Consider the following 17,007-nt stretch of genomic DNA (forward strand, 5'->3'; position numbering starts at 1 on the left):
TTCTAAAAATTAAAATAATAAAAATAAAAAATAAATATTAAAAGTGTAATTTAACTACATACTATATGTCTAAAGTATAATGCTAAATGATATTTTAAGATTACAAGAGCCCTGGTAGAACAATGAATTTCCTGTTATGGTTTCTAGTGCATAGTTATGATGGAATTGTATTTTGCACTGACCATTGTGCTTACCTCCACATTTTGGAATTGGTCCACTCCACATCACTTTTCCATCCATAAGAATACACGTAATTGTTTCTGTTCCCTGGGTTTTAATAAATCCTTCTTCGCAAATAACTGAAATCGAACTTCCTAATTGAAAGTTGTCCCCAAACCGCCTTGCATTGATTGGTATTCCAGGATCAGGACACTCATTATGTCCAAATGCTTGAGAACAGCAAAAAAAGAGAAAAACACACAAACTAGCAGTATGAGACAGACCCTTGTGTATTGGGGATGAGAAAAAATGATTTTTAAAATGGTTATGCTCATTTCTAGAAAAGCCTTTATTTTAAAAAAAAAAAAAAAAGGAGAGAGAGAGGCTCTCCTCTGACCATACCTTTTTCTCTCTGATGTGTAATGGATGTGGTTGTTTTAAAATGTGAACTACACTCTACAATTACAAAATTTCAAAATAGAATTGTTTCTGCTTATTTCTTGAAATCATTTGCCTTATCTAAGCAAAAATATCCAGTATAAGCTGGACAGAATTCCAATTAATGTGAATACAGAGCAGGCTGATACAGAGCAGGTTGACTATGCCCCTTTGAAAATTTTTCTTGTGATTCATTGTTTGGAACGAAGAGATCATCTCACAGTGAGTATTAAAGTGAAACGTTTCAATCTAGTTATGAAAGTCTTACAATTTCTCTATAATTTTCCATATATCATTTAGTCTTTGCCATCCAGGAAAAGGGAAAAGAGCTAATTCTTTTGCAAACACCATGTTCTAGGCACTGTGATAGGAGCTTTAGATATATTGTCACCTCACTTAACATTTAGAATAGGCTGATGAGCAAAGTATAGCCATTTACTCTAAAGAGTAATGTGAGATTCAGAAAAAGTTAAGTAGCTTGCCTCAGATCATAGAGACAGTATTGAAATGGATCCCCTGGTCTGGCTTTAAATTTTTTCTTCACAACATATATATTTTTAATATTTATTTATTTATTTATTTATTTTTATTTTGGCTGCACCTGGTCACGGGATCTTTGTTGCAGCATGTGGACTCAGTTGCAGCATGCATGTGGGATCTAGTCCCCCGACCAGGGATTGAACCTGGGCCCCCTGCATTGGGAGCACAGAGTCTTACCCACTGGACCACCAGGGAAGTCCCTCTCCACAACATATTGTATCTTGGATTATTTGTCTCATGTCTCTCAAGAGAATGTGAGTTCTTTAGTTCAGGGTCACTATCTTATTTTACCTTGTATCTCCCAGGATGCGTATTTAGCCCCGTCCCAGCAAGTAGCAGAAGTGTAAGGACAATATGCTTACTTAAATTTCTCATAGATTATAGATTACATGAGCCCTATAAATTTGCATTATAAATGTTTAAATTAGTATAATATAAGTGGAAGAATATTTAAAGTAGCAAAGTCTAAATGTAAAACATTTTAAGGGGTATTTACAATTTAATATTATATACATACTGCATGGGTACATGCAGCTATTTAAAATTTTTTCACTAAATCATCACTGTGATACTGTTCATAAATTATATAATTGTATTATCCAGTCTCCTCATTTTTAAGTTAAACAGTATAAAATAACATTAAGGTAAATTCTAAAATATATAAAATTTATTTTGTAGGTACATTTATTTCTAATTATTGTTTTCTGCTGTGCTTTTAAACAGCTCAGTATCGATTAACCCTGGTTGCTCTTATATATAATGCCTGCTGGATAATTTTTCAGAAAAAAACAGCAGTAGGAAGCATTGAATATAAGAATTTTAATACAATGGTTTAAATTATTTACTAGAGAAACAGAACAAGGAACAAGAGGCATATTTCCATAATATCTTCAAGATACCATAAATATTAAAGTTAAAAATATTATTCATTTAAGGGAATTCCCTGGTGGTCCAGTGGTTAGGACTTGGTGGGGTCTGGGGTTCAATCCCTGGTTGCAGAACTAAGATCCCGCAAGCTGTGTGGCAAGAAAAGAAAAAAAAAAAAAAAAAATATATATATATATATATATATATATGCATTTAAGACAACATAAAACTGTAAATAGATAAATGTATGTGTCTATATTTATACATATATATGAAATATTTTAAAAGGGACTTACAGATAAAGCAACCATTTTATACAGCATGTCTCTCTGACACATGTCACAGCTAATTCAACTTTAATGATGTGCAATTACATGTTGACAACTTATTAGTGACAATGTTCACTAAGAGTGTCACTTTGAAAAGACAATAACTGCATTTTGTTATTAATTGACAAAGCTCAGCACTGAACGGGCTGGGGCAAGGGTGAGGGTGAGGGGTGTGCAGTGCTTTTTTAAAGAGCAGGAAATTAAATCCTATTATAATGTGACACTTAAATAACTCATCAAGTTGGTCAGAATCTGACAGAGTGTGGTAACTTTGAAGAAAACAATAAAAATCACTAGCATTCTACAGCTTGAGGTAAAACATGTGCACACGGAAGCATTAAAATGTAAGTTTGTTAACTTACTAACGTACTTAAAACTAAGTAAGTTTGTTAACTTACTAAGTTTGTTAACTTTTCTCATTTATGTGATTCATCTTTTTGCTATATTTATACCACGTTATTTTCAGAAAAATAATATGCATCCTTTTGAAATACAAAAAATATGGGTGATAGACAATAGCTAAATAATCTCGAAGAATTCTTAAATCTAAAGCAATGTAATAAATACAATAATAAAATAAGAATTGACAGGGAATACTTCAGAAGACAACTAAACAACAACTGTTAATGTTTATTGAGTATTTATTAGGTATATATGGTGAATTATTTACATGCATTACCCTATTTACTCTGATTAAATAAAATTCATATTTTATGGCAAGATGAAAATTTAAACATAAATTTTTCTCTGCCATCTTGGGCTTCTTCCTTCCTCTTTAGTGTGTATCGTTCATCTGCATTAACCAGACCTCCTTAGTAGATAACAGTCCTTCTTAATCTCATAAGGGATCACGATGACCCACTACTTGCTTTGGATGTGCAGATCTGGATTGTGTAAACTGTTAATAGGTCATTTGACTATAACCCTTTGTCTCAAAAACGTACATAACTGTGCTTTGACCTCTAACAGGTGGAACAGTCCTCAGAGCTTTCTGAAAGACTGTCTCCCAGGTTATAATCCACAGGTTGGCTTGGAAAAAAAATGTTCATTTCTTTCTTAGATTGACCACTGATTATTTTTTTCATCGACAGCTCCTTACAAAAACCCAGTATGACTTTATGGATGAATACTGAGGCTCTGTTATTAAACCTAAAAGTGTAGCAAAACCAAGATTTGAAGTTGCATAGTTTGACCTTAGAGCTGATATTCTTAATCACTAAGGTATTTTGCCCCCATAGCATCTTTGCTAAGTCAGCTCCGTAACCTACTGCCCAGAATTAGTAATTTCCTTCTCTGTGATACTTTGATAGTCTAGCTAATTTTGTCTTTGGAATTATAACTCTGTGTTGTCATTATTTGTTTAAAATCCTCTACTGGTATATGAATATCTTGAAGGAAGGATCTATCCCCCTTTTATGTTTGCATACCAATAACAGAGCAAAATATGTTATGTACAGTAGGTTTGAGATTATGCTTATAAGATTTAATAGAATAAGCTAATATATTGGTGATATAGTAATTATATTTAATATATATCTCCTTAACATCAGGCCTCTCACAAAGAGAAATGACACAGTAAGGAGTAAAAATATGGTTAGAAATCAAGGGCTGAAAGACTGTCCCTGATACAAATTATGTATATGACTTGCTCAAGTTTCCTATCTGTGGAACAAGAGAGCTGTTTTGTATGATTCCATTCTAGCTCTAATGTGTAGAAATATGTTATATGGAAAAATTAAACTTACTGTTATAAGTGATGTTAAAGCCACGTCCTGACATTGAGTGGTCAGCTTGAAATTCCAATCGTAGTATATGACTATTACTAGTAAGATGAGAAGGCACCTCAGCCCCAGTAAAGGTTCCAAGAATTGGGGAGTCTGGAGAGTCTCCATCTTTAACAGCAAGGAAGTCAAACTGGGATTCCAGATCGAAGTCATTGAAAGAAAGGTGTATCCGACTCCCTGGTTCAGAGATTATTGTCCAGATGCAATTTAAATTATTTCCATACCCTTCGGGATAATCAGGAGAAAGGACTGTTCCCATTGGTGCAGTAAAGTTAGAGAGGCAAGGAACTGTTAAAGTAGGAAGATTATAAAAAACAATAAATATTCAAATTTATTACCTCAAATAATTCAAATTACCTCATTTTGCCACAGCCAACAATTATAATAATCAATTAGCAGTTTAAAAAAAATATTAAACAATATAATCTATCTTATAAAACAAAAAAAATATGCTGTTGTTTGCACATTATTAAGGAAGGCTACTAGTACTTTGAATTACTGTATGTTTAAATATGCACAAAAATATAATTGGAGTAATAACAGCAATTTATTTTGACATTTATCATGTCCATGTTAGAGTGCAGTGCAAAGTTTTAGTTTCTGTGCTTAAAAAAGTATTGGAGAAGTATATAGACATTTCCAAAGAAAACAATAATGCTCACAAAATGACTGAAAACAAACACACACAAATATTATGTAGGTATTAACATAACTGGGATAATACAACCTGGAGAAAACTTGGAGTGAGGGTAGTAACTAGGTGAACTTCACTCCTACCATGGCCATGGGATGCTCTGATAGCTTATAACACAGATAAGGAGATGAATTAACACTTATTATAGCTGCCACTAGGGGCTAATGCTGGAAAAAAACTAAATAAGAACTCCCATACCATACTAAGGTTGGTCTTTATTTCCCCTCAGATTTATTTTTTTAGCTTTTAAAAAATATGATTTAAAGGTTCACACAGAACATTTAGAAAGTAGAGGAAGGATTAAAAAACAATGATTTATTACACAGAGGAAAAAAAGATAATATTAGAAAACGTTTGGCCTCTACTCACTTTAAAAGTTCTCAGTACGTGTTTAAAAATGTTAAATATTTTAAAAATGTTAAATAATCAACATTTTCAATAAAGGAAAATGTGTGTTTTGCAGCACAAATTAAAATTCAGATAAAATGCAGGTCTTGAAAACTGCTAAATTTTTTAAAAAACAGTTATATATTGAAGTAAAGTTTGTGCTAATGCCTTTGTAGGGAATAAAGGATTTCACAAATGAAAAGCATGATCATTATAAGTTCGATACAGATGAAAAGTCATATTTTAAAACAAGAAAATTATTTTTTACTTTCATGATTATGAGCTTATATGTTATCATTTGTAACAAAACTAAATGCAAAATTTTCAACATTGCATTCACACCTGGTAAGCTGTATTTGTTGGTAATGAAGATAGTATTTAATTTAACCTAAAAGTGCATCCATAGATAAAACAAATTATATTTTTGTTGCAGCTAAATTGGAACGCTTTAAAGTATTTGAAGAAACACATTATTTTAATCCAAGCATATCACAAACATTAATGAATTTTATTCTGTGCAATATAAATAAATGGCACTTAAGCAGGCATTAGTGTGAGCATCTACAAGAAAAAATAAGTTAATGCATTATACATAGAATATAAGCTTTAAATATTTTAAGTGTTTCTGATTGCAAATAAGCATATACTACCTTGTTAAAATAAATGAGCCTAAAAGAATTAGCTCAGATGTATAATTTCCATAAGAAGTATTCTATCTATAAAGTATAAAATGCCACCAATAAAGTGTTATGAGGACATATGTAAACTATACTTTGCCATTACCAAGTGAACTGTGCTAACTTTATTTAAATCTGCAATGAAATTTATAATTTGGCATAAGCACACTTGTTAAAGATAGTGTTGAAAAGTGCTACTCATTCAAAAATAATTACACAGTTCCAGTTCTTTGCAATTAATTACAAAAGCAATTATATGCAAGGACAGGGTAGCATATGCTATCTGGAAGCAAAGCATTTGGTACTCACAGATGCAGATGGGTATGTTTGCAGACCATTGGTTATTCTCTTGACAAACAATGGATTTCTCTCCAATTAATTCAAATCCAAACTGGCATTCGAACCTTAAAACATCACGATTAGAAAATCCATCACCTTCTCTAATTCCATATAAGGGTGTACCAGGATCACCACAACTTTCTTTTTCAATTTCTGTAAAAATAAATGATATGTCAGATTTCAAGGCTTTCAGGCATATGATATCCATACAGCAAATTTAAGAGATGTACACTCTCTATAGCCAAGATATTTCAGAGCAAAAGAGGAAAATGTTCTCCAATCTTAATTTTCTCTTACTACTGTTATGGACATGATTTGAGGAAATGATCTTTAGGGAACAATTAGTGCATTTCTCTCATTTTGTAGATAGGGAAACAGGTTGTTGAGCTAATGCAGTTGTTCTTAACAGAACAATTACGAAAAAGATTCAGATTATCTGTTTGTACTACATACATACACACATAAATATACATATGTATTTTCCCCAAATCTCAAAAACTTTTCTTATTTTTGTAATCTGTACATGATACAGGAAATCTTTGGATTGAAACCAGGACACAAGGTGATATTCTCTGCCTATGTGCTCCTAAAACAATCAGTGAATACCCTCCACACAGGATCTGCCACTCTCCCTAGTACCTGTTGGTTGAATTACTTCCCCAATTAGACTCCCCAAAAAGCCACTCATGTCAGGAATCAATTTTTCATTCCAAATTACCCATATATGTTCCTCAACAAATGTTTTGTGGATGAATTAAATTGAAGGAGGTTGAAAAAAAAAATCTCTCAAGAGCACATTAAAACACCCTTTCGACATGTGCTCAAGGAAACTCCAAATATCTGGGATCTTCCTTGTGAATCTAGGAATGTCAGTTGCAGATTATTGTGGTAATTGTTTTGGTTTTTAAGTTACATGAAATCACATTAATACAGTAATCTTCAAACAACAGCAAAAAAAAATTAATTTAAATTTAAAAAATAAAACTTTGAGATAAAGTTATGGTCTCTCTTGACACTCCAACAATCACACATTCCGGGTTCTTCTGTAATCTACTAGCATCAATTTGTTGTGTATCTTTACAGTTCTTTATGCATGCTTTTATAATAATACACATATATAGGTACTATGTAATATAAACATCTGTATTTTTGTAAACGTAAAAATTCTCTTCACAAAATCTAGGTAGTATTGCTTTTTATATATATAGTAACTTGTACTATACTGTCAATATATTCTATAACTTGCTGTTTTTTGAACCAAACAATAATTTTGGAGATATTTTTGAATGTCCTTGTATCCTTAGCAGAAAACATAGTTATAATGATTTCTTTAATACACTTCATTTGATTTGATATTTGTTTTTATCTGTGTCATAGTGACATTGGTCTATCATTTTTCTTGTGCTGTTCCTATACAGACTTAATATCAAGGGAAGAGGTTAGCAATTTTCCAACATTCACTAGTCGTTTAGACTAGTTTGCATAAGAGGAAAATTGGATCCTTGAGTGTAACAATTTGCCAAAAATGCTGACTGAGCCTGGTATAATTTTGAGATAGGTATCTGACTACCATTTCAATATCTTCTAGGGTTATTTTACTATTAAAGTTATTTTTCTGGGGGGGAGGAAATATTAGCAACTTATATATATATGTTAGAGAAGTGCAATTTTCCAGTTAGTTTAGTAGTAATAGAATTGTGTTACAAAATCTTTAAATATCTCTTTACAAAGATGTCATAAACTTTCTCACTCCCAATGCTATTTATTTGTGATGAGTCTTCCAGTTTTCTTTGCCTCATACTTAAAAAACATTGTCAAATTTACTAGTCTACTCAAAGAACCACATTTTGCTAATCAATTCCATTGTTTTGATTTTATTTAAACATCTTTCATTTTTATCTTTTTGGATTCCACCTTCAACTTTCTTTTGCATTATTTTGCTATTCTTTCTCCACCTTCTTGAGCTGAAGTCTTAGGGTTTGTTTTTATATTAGTTTATTTTCAGTCTTTCATATTTCCTTAAAAAAATATTTTTTAGTCTATAAATTTTCTTCAGAGTACTGTTTTTATATTTAGAGCTTTTTTTGTTCACTTCTAAATAGTCTGTAATTTCCATTTTGATTTCCTCCTTAACTCATAAATAATTTCAAGGTGTTTTTAAATATATGGGTCTAGGCTATCATTTTGTTGCTGATTTCTAATGTTATTGCTTTAATATTCAGTATAAGTATATCCAGCCTCACAGAGGATAAATCAATAAAATATATTCAATTCAATTTGGTATTATATTTGTCAAATTGAAATTATATGACCTTAGTTAATTTTTTCTACCCTCTCTGATAATTTCTAAAAGAACTGTGTTAGAAACTTGTACAAGTCTCTGAGATAGCCTCATCCACCAGAGGACAGACAGCAGAAGCAAGAAGAACTACAGTCCTGCAGCCTGTGGAACAAAAACCACATTCACAGAAAGACAGACAAGATGAAAAGGCACAGGGCTATGTACCAGATGAAGGAACAAGATAAAACCCCAGGAAAACAACTAAATGAAGTGGAGACAGGAAACCTTACACAAAAAGAAATCAGAATAATGATACTGAAGATGATCCAGAACCTTGGAAAAAGAATGGAGGCAAAGATCGAGATGATGCAAGAAATGTTTAACAAAGATCTGGAAGAATTAAAGAACAAACAAACAGAGATGAACAATACAATAAATGAAATGAAAAATACACTAGAAGGAATCAATAACAGAATAACTGAGACAAAGAACGGATAAGTGACCTGGAAGACAGAATGGTGGAATTCACTGCTGTGGAACAGAATAAAGAAAAAAGAATGAAAAGAAATGAAGACAGCCTAAGAGACCTCTGGGACAACATTAAAGATAACAACATTTGCATTATAGGGGTCCCAGAAGGAGAAGAGAGAGAGAAAGGACCCGAGAAAATATTTGAAGAGATTATACTCGAAAACTTCCCTAACATGGGAAAGGAAATAGCCACCCAAGTCCAGGAAGCAAAGAGAGTCCCATACAAGATAAACCCAAGGAGAAACATGCTGAGACACATAGTAATCAAATTGACAAAAATTAAAGAAAAATTATTGAAAGTAGCAAGGGAAAAATGACAACATACAAGGGAACTCCCATAAGGTTAACAGCTGATGTCTCAGCAGAAACTCTACAAGCCAGAAGGGAGTGGCATGACATATTTAAAGTGATGAAACGGAAGAACCTACAACCAAGATTACTCTACCTGGCAAGAATCTCACTCAGATTTGATGGAGAAATCAAAAGCTTTACAGAGAAGCCAAAGCTAAGAGAATTGAGCACCACCAAACCAGCTCTACAACAAATGCTAAAGGAACTCCTCTAAGTGGGAAACACAGGAGAAGAAAAGGACCTACAAAAACAAACCCAAAACAATTAAGAAAATGGTAATAGGAACATGCATATCGATAATTACCTTAAATGTGAATGGATTAAATGCTCCAACTAAAAGACAGGGGCTCGCTGAATGGATACAAAAACAAGACCCATATATATGCTGTCTTCAAGAGACCCACTTCAGACCTGGGACACATATAGACCGAAAGTGAGGGGATGGAAAAATATATTCCATGGAAATGGAAATCCATCCAAGAAGAAGATGTAACAATTATAAATATATATGCACCCAACATAGGAGCACCTCAATGCATAAGGCAACTGCTAACAGCTATAAAGGACACTACAAACAAGCCAAAAAGACAACCCTCAGAATGGGAGAAAATATTTGCAAACGAATCAATGGACAAAGGATTAATCTCCAAAATATACAAACAGCTCATGCAGCTCAATATTAAAAAACAAACAACCCAATCCAAAAATGGGCAGAAGACCTAAATAGACATTTCTCCAAAGAAGACATACAGATGGCCAAGATGCATATGAAAAGCTGCTCAACATCACTAATCATTAGAGAAATGCAAATCAAAACTACATAAGGTATCACCTCACACCGGTTAGAATGGCCATCATCAGAAAATCTACAAACAACAAATGCTGGAGAGGGTGTGGAGAAAAGGGAACCCTCTTGCACTGTTGGTGGGAATGTAAATTGATACAGCCACTATGGAGAGCAGTATGGAGGTTCCTTAAAAGACTAAAAATAGAAATATAATATGACCCAGCAATCCCACTCCTGGGCATATACCCAGAGAAAACCATAATTCAAAAAGACACATGCACCCCAATGTTCACTGCAGCACTCTTTACAATAGTCAGGTCATGGAAGCAACCTAAATGCCCATAGACAGACTAATGGATAAAGAAGATGTGGTACATATATAAAATGGAATATCACTCAGCCATAAAAAGGAACGAAGTTGTCTCATTTGTAGAGACGTGGATGAATCTAGAGACTGTCATACAGTGTGACATAAGTCAGAAAGAGAAAAACAAATATCGTATATTAACGCATATATGTGGAACATAGAACAATGGTACAGATGAACCAGTTTGCAGGGCAGAAATTGAGACACAGATGTAGAGAACAAACATATGGACACCACGGGGGGAAAGCAGCGGAGGTGGTGTGATGAATTGGGAGATTGGCATTGACATATATACACTAATATGTATAAAATGGATAACTAATAAGAACCTGCTGTATAAAAAAAATAAATAAAATAAAATTCAAAAATTAAAAAAAAAAGAACTTTGTTCAAGTTCCAAACAGAGTATGAATTTTGCCACATTTCCTGGTAGCTGAATCAAGCTCATTACATAGTTCAAACTGCATTGTGTCGTTCAATTTATTTAGCAAATATTTATTTGAGAACCCATGATGGGCCAGATTCTCTTCTAGGTACTATGTGGACTAGATCAATGAATAAACAGACAATAATTCCTGCTCTTCGGTGGTGTATATTCCATTGGAAGTTCACAAATAATAATAAATAAAAAGTGTTATTTTAGAAGGTGATGGATGCTCTGGTGGGGGGTGGGATGATGCGCAGGGAATAGCAGGGCTAAAGTGCTAGGTGATGGTGGCATGACATTGTTGTTAGGCTCAGAAAATTTTATTCCTCTTATACCTTACTGAAATTGTTTCTGTTATTGAAAGACTAGGTTATTCTTCAACTGAAATGTCTTTCTTTTGCCCTCAATATTGAGTGATAATCGGTAAGGTATAGAATTTTAATTCAAAATTATTTTCCCTCAGCATTTTGAAGATATTTTTCCCTGGTCTTTTATCCATCCAGTATTCCTGATAAAAAAATATAACAAACTGATTTTAATTCTCTTTGTAATTAACCTGTTCCCTGCTCTCTCTCTTCCCTTCCCATAGTTGTTAGGATTCTTTTTTAGACTTGCTGTTTTTAAATGTCACTATCATCTACCTAGGTACTGGTTCTTAAATTTTTTTTTTTAACTTGGTACTTGATAGATTTCTGCTGTCAAATAACCTGTAACTTCTTTTTTTTCAGTTCTAAGAAATTGTTACCATTATTTCTTTTAAAATATTATTTTGTATACACACTCATCTCTCTGGAACTCTTTCACATTAAACATCAGAGCTTTCAGATTTAGCCTTCATGTTGCTCGATCTTTCAAATTTTCATTTAAAAAATTCTCTATTCTGCATTCTAGAAGTATTATATATGTAAAATATGTATATATATTATAAATTCAAATTTATTAATTCACTGTGTACTTTTATCTAATTCTACCTATATACTGAAAAATTATGTTATCATTTCTTGAATATTTAATGATTTATTACTTTTTATTATTTCATAACCTCCTATTATTTGTTCATGGATACAATTCCCCCCTTTATTTTTGTGAGGATATCTAGTACAATTTTTTTTTTCTTTTTACTGTTTCCTTGGGTACAGGCAGAAGTTTGCTTCAAGAGCAGCAGACTAAAGTTTCTTCTGAAGCAGCATATTTGAAAATATATTTGGTGAATCATAATGGTTGTCAAACTTATGATGAAAAGTGCAGGAGGAATTTATTTGGGGGAGGAACAAATTAGTTGGTTTTGAACCAGCTGTCAAATAAATGTTTTTATTTGCTTGCTTCTGTAAACTTCAGGCTTATTTCTTCTAATGTCAGAATCATGTCATACTTCTAGGTATAAATTATCTCCTCTGTTGATCTGTGGTGCAGTCCACTTTTATGGTCTTCATCCTGAGTTGGGATGAAGACCCCTCTTGATAACTGCATTTGACTCTGATTCCATTTCTGGGCATTTGGCTCTGTAGCTGAAATATTTTCCTCTGTAGCAATTACTACAGTTTCTCAGGATTGCCAGTGGCCTCTTCCATGGTGGCTTCTGGCCCTGATGAACAATGGCTTCCTTGGCAGAAGCTACAGCAACAGCAGCCAATGGAGGCATTGGTTTATGAAATTCTCAGCTTACCTCTATATTCCATATATATATATATATGTTTATTTATATTTATTTATCTCAGAGATCCCCTATGGCCTTATAATAAATGAAATGTTCTCTTCCTATTCTTCAGCATCAGTGTATTTCTTTTTAATATGTTTTCTATCATCTTTGGGTTAGCACTGAGAATAAGTGCTTACTCTATTATACTATTTTGAAACCTTATATTTTTCTTTGCTCCTTTAATACAAAATTCTTTAAATTAAGAATATATTTTCAAATGAAGGTGTAATTTTGAAGCTGCAATACTCTCTTAGACTGAAAGACAATAGGCAGTAAGGAAAATAGACACATACCTACTGTATATCATTGCCTTTGAAATTTTTTTTCTATCCAGGAGGCAAGACTAATATCTGAACAAATAATTCATATGCAACATATCAGTATTATAATAGAGTTTTGTACAAAAATCAATTATTAATAATAGCTGCTATCATTTGTTGAACATTGAAATTGTATTGACATTGTGAAAATATTTTTTAAACACATTCGTTATATAATTTAATCCTCATAACAGCCATATGATGGAACTATTGTCATCTCCATTTACTAACAAGAAAAATAAAGGTCAGAGAAGTTAATTAATGCTATAGGCTGAATATCTGTGTCCCCCCAAAATTCATATGGTGAAACATAATCCCTGATGTGATGATATTTGGAGGTAGAGTCTTTGGGAGGTGATTAAGTCATGAGGGTAGAGCCCTCATGAATGGCATCTCTGCCCTTATAAAAGAGGACTTCAAAAGGCTCCTTGCCTATCCTGCCATGTGAGGACATAGGGAGAGGACAGCCATCTGTGAACCAGGAAATAGGCTCTCACCAAACACTGAATCTGCCAGCACCTTGATCATGGACTTCCTAGTTTCCAGACTGTAATGTTTGTTGTTTATAAGCCACCCAGTCTATAGTATTTTTGTTATAACAGCCAAAACAGACAAGATGTTAACTTGCCTAATTTCACAAAACTTATGAATAGTAGAGTTTAGGGTCTTTCTGAAGCTAAAGTCTTAATCACCAAATTATTGCAAAGAAATTTCCATTCATTAATTACCCACTTATGAAACATTTATTTAGTTTCTAATATGTTTCAAAAATAATACTAGCCACTAGGGATATAAAGACAAATAAGATGTAGCCTATGCCTTAAATGAGGGCACAAAGGAGGTACAGCAAAGTCCCCTTGAATCGGTGGTTGGCAAATTGGTAAAGGTTTCACAGAAGAGGTGACCCTTGAACTATCTTAGAGTTATTTCACTGTGTGAACTGGGGAAGAGTAAGGAAGGAAAGGTATCCCAGGTGGAAGGAGAAGAGCAGTATCAGAAAAGATACAAAGTCTTTTCCCTTTCCTTTCTTTAGGTGGGGTGGCTTGGTTGGGGTTAGGAGGCTGTCTGAGTCCATTTAAGATACTATAAGAGAATACCATAGACTGAGTGGTTTGTAAACAACAGAAATTTGTTTCTCACAGTTCTGAAAGTTGGGAAGTCCAACATTAAGGTGTCAGCAGATTTGCTATCTGGAGAGGGCCGATTTCCTGGTTCACAGACATATGTCTTTTTGCTGTGTTCTCACATGGTAGACAAGGGGCAAGGGAGCTCCTGGGGTACTAATTCCATTTATCAGGCTCCACTCTCATCTCTTAGTCACCTCCCAAAGGCCCTACCTCCAAATATCATCACATTGGGGATTAGGTTTCAAAGTGTGAATTTTAGGGGGACCAAATATTCAGCCTATAGCAGAGGCAGTGATGGTGGTATCAGGAGTTGAGGAGGTAGTGAGGTCAAGTAAGTGACAGTGTGGCTAGAGGCCAAATAAGTAGAAACAAGGCCAAGGAAGCAGCCAGTAAGGTTGTAAGATTAAGTATATATTATGGGACTGTGCAAATCATAAATGTATTGAGGATAAGGGTAACTAGACTTCTCACTATCAAAAAGGGGATGTGGAAAAAGGGAAGGCTACAAAATTCTGAGGGGTTGAACTAAAATTGGAGAAATTGGTGTTAATTAATGTTTAAAATATAGATATACATAGATAGAGATGACTGTGTGTATTATGTCACACATAATGCACATATATTTTCTAGCCTCATCCACTGAGTACTAAAAGCAATAAGTACTTATAGCAACAAGTACATGAGTGCCCACATTTTGGTGTCCAAATCCCATTCTTCACTAAAGGGAACCAGGAAGTCTGCTTCCAGGGTTGGTCAAGGAAAAGTACAAGACAAAACTGGAACACTTGTTCTGTCAAGAAAAGTGCTTAAAGAATGATGGGGACACATCGAAAAGACAGAGGTCAGCCTGAAGGAGCTACACTAGCCATTCTAGGGCAGCTTAATCATCAAAACAACGATAATGATGGATTACAACTAATTGAATAAAATTCAAATGCATAAATCCATCTGATATAAATAAATGGGTAAATAAATGGAAGAGAACACTCTGTCTCCATGTAGAATGACAGTTAAAAAAATGTGGAATTATTAAAAATAAAAAATCAAAATTTGACAGCCTCACAGCGATTTTGGATTCTGGTGAAGAGAATCCAAAAGGTGAAACTGGTCATGTTACCATGAAAAATCCCAGAAGGCACTAATTTTACTAGGTGATCAAGGATCACATAACCAGTGTGAATTATAGTGACATTGCCTCCTGATGCAATGCACTAAAACAAGGAGCATCATTTCTGTCAAGAATGCATGGCTGAGGGTACTTCCCTGGTGGTCCTGTGGTAAAGAATCTGCCTTCCAATGCAGGGGACGCGGGTTCGATCCCTGGTCAGGGAACTAAGACCCCACATGCTGTGAGGCAACTAAGCCCACGTGCCACAACTAGAGAGAAGCCTTTGCACCACGTGGGAGGATCCTGCATGCCGCAACTAAGACCCTGATGCAGCCAGATAAATAAATAAATATTAAAAAAAAAAAAAGAATGCATAGTTGAAGTCTGGATATGAGGAAAGATTGGATGGACTCAGATTAAGGGACATATTCCAGAATGAAAGGCCTGTATTCTTTAAAGCTATCAGGGTCATGACAGACAGGGAAAAAATGAGGAACTCATTCAGATTGAAGGAAATGAAAGAGACACAACAAGCAAATGCACTGAAACTTCATGGGTTGAATCCTGACAAGAAAGGAAAAAGAGACATTTTGGGGTAGTGAAATTTGAATGAGGTCTGTGAATTTTTTGGTAGTGCTATATCAATGTTGATTTTCTAATTTACTCTTTTGCTATTTTGGAATTGCACTCCTCATTAGTCCATAAGCTTCTCCTCAGCCTTTGTTTCCTAGAGAACCAAAACTAAGATAAGTGACCTAAAACTGGCAAACAATTAGTAAACAAGGTAAGGGACTAGGCTATCTAAAGGTCTCAGAACGATAAGATTATTAGCTGCCATTATTGAGAGACTATTATTTGACAGGAGGTTTGCTAAATACTATAACTCTGTTTACTCATGTATCTCTTATTGCAACACTGAGAGCAAGGCACTATTTATTCCATAGGTGAAAAAATGAGGTTCTGAGAGGCTAACCAAAGTCAAATATGTAGAAATAGCTCAATTGAGTTTCTATTCAACATCTACTTGACGCCAATGACCACACTCTTTTCCATTGTTCAAAGTTGCTTGAGAGAAAGGACGGAGAAAATACTGTGAGCCAGGCACTGGAATAATGCAGGAAAGAAACATATGAACTTGATTCCAGTATTGGAGCAGAAAAGACAGAAACATTAATTTTAAGAGAGGTTTTTGTCTTGAATGCTTCAACACACCAATCTCACCTTTATGGTATCAGCGTGATTTTAAAACTATTCAGATCTCTTCAAATTCCTTACTATGGAAGACCTTTATGATCTAAGCCTTTCCTGTTTTTCCTACCCAGTCTGCCACCATTTTCCTACTAGCCTCCAAAGTGTCTGGCATGTCAAGACACTCGCTGTTCCCTTTCACACCTACATGACCTAAGGCATGACATCTCAGCTGGGACAGAAGACAGCCAGTTTGTAACACCTGGGGAAATTCCTATACGTCTCTCAAGGTCACACTATACCTCTTCCATAAAGACTGCCCTAAGCTTGTAACTGTAGTCACTTACTTCTTCTTTGGGATTCTATAGGCCTTAGGAATACTTACATTGGTCCATACATTTTACTATAATAATTTATTCACTCATTTGTCTCTTCCCATGAGTTTTTATTCCACTTCACATTTCAAGTGTCTATACACACAGTGATGACAAATATTCATATATCATTTATGTGTCAGGCAAAGGTCTAAGCACTTGTTACATTTAACCTTGACACAACCCTATGCACCCCAAAGAGATAAGTAACTTGCCTAGAGTGACACAATTTT

The 17,007-nt window shown here is 34.1% G+C and overlaps 1 protein-coding gene across 1 annotated transcript in view; it reads right to left on the reverse strand.

The window, feature by feature from the left end:
- Positions 1–17,007, reverse strand: part of CSMD3 (CUB and Sushi multiple domains 3) — a 1,064,314-nt gene that overhangs the window by 424,634 nt on the left and 622,673 nt on the right. Inside the window, exons 14-16 of the mRNA XM_004265377.3 lie at positions 6,185–6,367; positions 4,079–4,405; positions 195–389 (exon numbers count right to left, since the gene is read on the reverse strand). Coding sequence (XP_004265425.1) covers positions 195–389; positions 4,079–4,405; positions 6,185–6,367 — 705 coding nt within the window. The remainder of the gene's footprint in view (positions 1–194; positions 390–4,078; positions 4,406–6,184; positions 6,368–17,007) is intronic.

The sequence above is a fragment of the Orcinus orca genome, chromosome 17 (genome assembly GCF_937001465.1).
Source record: "Orcinus orca chromosome 17, mOrcOrc1.1, whole genome shotgun sequence".
Taxonomy (NCBI): domain Eukaryota; kingdom Metazoa; phylum Chordata; class Mammalia; order Artiodactyla; family Delphinidae; genus Orcinus; species Orcinus orca.